Source organism: Haliaeetus leucocephalus, unplaced genomic scaffold, assembly GCF_000737465.1.
Source record: "Haliaeetus leucocephalus isolate CR32 unplaced genomic scaffold, Haliaeetus_leucocephalus-4.0 Scaffold216, whole genome shotgun sequence".
Taxonomy (NCBI): Eukaryota; Metazoa; Chordata; class Aves; order Accipitriformes; family Accipitridae; genus Haliaeetus; species Haliaeetus leucocephalus.
Window position 1 is genome coordinate 734064 of NW_010972652.1, and position 224 is coordinate 734287.

General features: G+C 78.1%; 1 protein-coding gene across 1 annotated transcript in view; it reads right to left on the reverse strand.

Annotated features, from left to right (window-relative positions):
* DKK1 (dickkopf WNT signaling pathway inhibitor 1) overlaps window positions 1-224 on the reverse strand; it is a 4746-nt gene that overhangs the window by 703 nt on the left and 3819 nt on the right. The window contains exon 2 of the mRNA XM_010566633.1: window positions 10-166. Coding sequence (XP_010564935.1) covers window positions 10-166 — 157 coding nt within the window. The remainder of the gene's footprint in view (window positions 1-9; window positions 167-224) is intronic.

The following is a 224-nucleotide window of genomic DNA, read 5'->3' on the forward strand; positions in this document are numbered from 1 at the left end:
GCCCCTCACCGTTGCTGCAGGTCGTGCCGGGGCAGCACATGGCGTCGCGCAGGCAGCGCTTGCGGCGTCTCCGGCAGGCGAGGCAGAGCGGGGCACCCCCCCCGCGGGCCGCCCCCCCGCAAAACTCCTCCGGGCCGCAGTCCTCGTCCTCGGCGCACGGGAAAGGCTGGGGGGGGGGGCAGAAGGGAGGCGGAGGGGGTCAGCGGAGCTGCCCCCCCCCCCCG